Below are 3,044 nucleotides of genomic sequence, written 5' to 3' on the forward strand. Positions count from 1 at the left end.
CTTTCCTCTTCCATTTTTTTTATATATCAATTTACCGGGTACAAAGCTAATGAGAAGATTATCTTGGACTGAGCAGCAGGTGGTGAAGTTATGCATGGAGGCTGACAACTAGAAGGAACAATTTGAGAGCCTTTAGTTGGAGAAGGATGTCTTGGCCGACGACAAAGAGGCTTTGGAGCAACAACTCAAGCTAGCCAATGTTGAGTTAGCAGTGGTAAAAGCATCGGTAGATTAGGCAGAGAAGGAAAAAGCCAAGATGGAGGCTACCTTTTCTAAGCAGTATTCAAAGGCAACAGAAGAGATTTGAAGTTTAAAAGAACTTCTGAATCAAAAAGAAGAGTATGCGGGTGAACTAGTTCGAGAGTTTACCCAAGCTTAGGAAGATCTTCGTGCCTCCTCCAGCAAAATTAAGCTCCTTGAGTCTTCATTGGAACCTTTGAAGGTTTTGTATGATGCTGCTGAGGCAAAGAAAGAAGGTCTAAGGGCTGAAGTTGAACAACTAGAAAGGGATTAGGAGGCTTTAGAGGATAAGCTGACTTTGGAAGTTAGGTGGGCTTATCTCTGCACTCGCCTTGAAAGTTTGACCGAGTCTAGCCAAGAAGGCTTTGATCTCAAAGTTGAACTTGCTAAAGCTAAGGAAGCTATCGAAACTACTAAGCAAAGTCAGAATTTTTCCACACTTGAGCATGAAAGTTCCAAGGGTGATTAGCAAGGATGATGCGAAGGCATATCCTCAGCCTTCAACTTCAAGTCCTCCAGCTGATCCTCCTTCTGCTGTCAAACTTCCTCCCCAAGATAGTCCTTAGTTTTTTTTTTAATTGATATTTTTTGTGTTTTTGTTTGTCTTTTGAAGACTTTAGACAATATCAATATCAATTTTGCACATTTTATATATGCTTTGTCTTTTCTCTTTAATTTCTCGATCCTTTTATTGCATTATCTTAGTAGAATGAATGCTTTGATATGACGTGACTAAATATGCACGCTCTTATTTATAAAAGAGGGCCCTTTTATGCAATCCACACAAATGAAGATGATGTCTCATCTTCATGTTGGTATAAAAATATGAAGTAATTTGAGAAGTTTTATTTGAACTTTCAAGACAAATATTCATATACATCATTTTTACAACTACTTTCTTGCAGCAGAATTACAAGTAAATGTTGGGAATATTGATCTCGTGACTATTTTTTAGTTTCAATTAAATAGCTCTTGGAAGTTTTTGTTGAATCTTCAATTATTCACTTTCCATTCGATCTTCGAGCTTGAGTTTCTTCAAAATTTCTTCAAAATATGCTTCATCCATATAGTCCCCCCAGTATTTGAGTTTGAAGTATGAAAACTTGAAAATTGGATCAACTTTTCTCCTTGATCCTTTTCCTGAAAAGGAATTACACATGAGACTCGGGGTGATTATTTTAGATGATGACTGCTTAACCCTTTTCATCAGAATTATTGTACCCTGGACCAAGAATAATTAGATATTCCGCGTGTCTTTTTGGGTATAATGTCATCATCTGGTTTGGGTTAGCTTTTTTCATATCATCTAAAAAAGTTAGTTAAATTTATATGAACAAATAAATTTGATTTAAGAGATACCTTATCGTGGGTACTTTCCCAAAAGTAATATTTCTTCAAGTGTATTACGTTCCAATTTGAATGTAACACTTTCCCGTCCATGGTCTCTAACTTGTATGCTCCTTTTCTAGCAATGCCTTGGACTCGATATGGTCCTTCCCAGTTCGAACCTAATTTCCATGTATTCACCACCTATGTTGACTGAAATACCTTCCTAAGGATGAAGTCCCGAACCTTGAAATATCAAAGATTTGCCTTTCTGTTATAACATTGTTATATCCTTTGCATTTGAGCTGCCATTCGTATTAAAGCTGACTCCCTTCGTTCTTCTGCCAAATTCAAATTTGTACGAAGTTTCTCATACTTGGATAATTCGTTCTTATGTTCAAACCTCAGGCTTGGTTCTCCTATCTCTACTGGAATTAGGGCTTCAGTATCGTAGACAAGAGAAAATGGAGTTTCTTCCGTACTTATTTTAGATGTCATTTTGTAGGCCCATAACACCCCTTGTAGCGCCTCAGGCCACCTGCCTTTTGCTGCTTCCAAACGTTTCTTCATACAGTTGAAAATTATCTTATTTGTCAACTCTTCTTTCCTATTAGCTATGGGATGATATGGTGTTGACGTTATTCTCTTGATTTTTCATCCTTCGAGAAATTCGGTGGTCTTTGCTCCCATGAGTTGTGGTCCATTATCGCAGATAATTTCTTTTGGAATTCCAAATCGACAAATTATATTTCTCCAATTGAAGTATATAACTTCTTTTCCCATACATGTTTGAAGGCAACTGCTTCCACCCACTTAGAAAAATAATCAATTAAAATTAATAAAAATTGTACCTTTCCTGGTGCTTGCGGTAAAGGACCTACAATATCCATCCCCCATTTCATAAATGGCCATGATGCGATTATCGAATGAAGCAGCTCCGCATGTTGATGCATATTATTTGCATACCGTTGACATTTATCACACCTTCTTACAAAATTTTCTGTTTCATCTTCCATTTTTTCCAATAATAACCTACTCTTATCAGCGTTTATTTCAACGATCTTCCACCGGCATGATTTCCACAGTGGACTTCGTGTATTTCTCCCATCACATGCTCAGTTTGTGAGGGGCCAAGGCATCTAGCAAGAGGTCCACCAAATATTTTTCGATACAAATTTCCATCTATCAAACAGTATCGAGCTACTTGCATTTGTAATCGTTAGGATTGCTTTTTGTCTTAGGCAGTATTCCGTACTGCAAATAATCACGGATTGTCCCATGTTAAATTATTAAAATTTACCTCGTTCTTGGTGTGATCAAGTGCTGAACGAAATAAATGCACCATGATTGCATTTTTCAGAATTTGCCACATCAGTTACTGATCCCAAATTTGCCAATGCATCCGCTTCTACAGTCTCTTCTCTTGGAATTAGAATGGCTTTCCACATTCGGAATTGATGTAATAAGTCTCCTACCAC

The 3,044-nt window shown here is 37.2% G+C and overlaps 1 protein-coding gene across 1 annotated transcript; it reads right to left on the reverse strand.

Moving 5' to 3' along the window:
- Positions 1-1,851: 1,851 nt before the first annotated feature.
- LOC104115359 (uncharacterized) lies at positions 1,852-2,582 on the reverse strand. The gene is made up of 2 exons (XM_009625974.1): positions 2,418-2,582; positions 1,852-2,130 (listed from the first exon to the last, which is right to left on the reverse strand). Exons 1-2 carry the CDS (start codon positions 2,580-2,582, stop codon positions 1,852-1,854), a joined length of 444 nt encoding a protein of 147 aa, XP_009624269.1.
- Positions 2,583-3,044: the final 462 nt, after the last annotated feature.

The sequence above is a fragment of the Nicotiana tomentosiformis genome, chromosome 3 (genome assembly GCF_000390325.3).
Source record: "Nicotiana tomentosiformis chromosome 3, ASM39032v3, whole genome shotgun sequence".
NCBI classification, from domain to species: domain Eukaryota; kingdom Viridiplantae; phylum Streptophyta; class Magnoliopsida; order Solanales; family Solanaceae; genus Nicotiana; species Nicotiana tomentosiformis.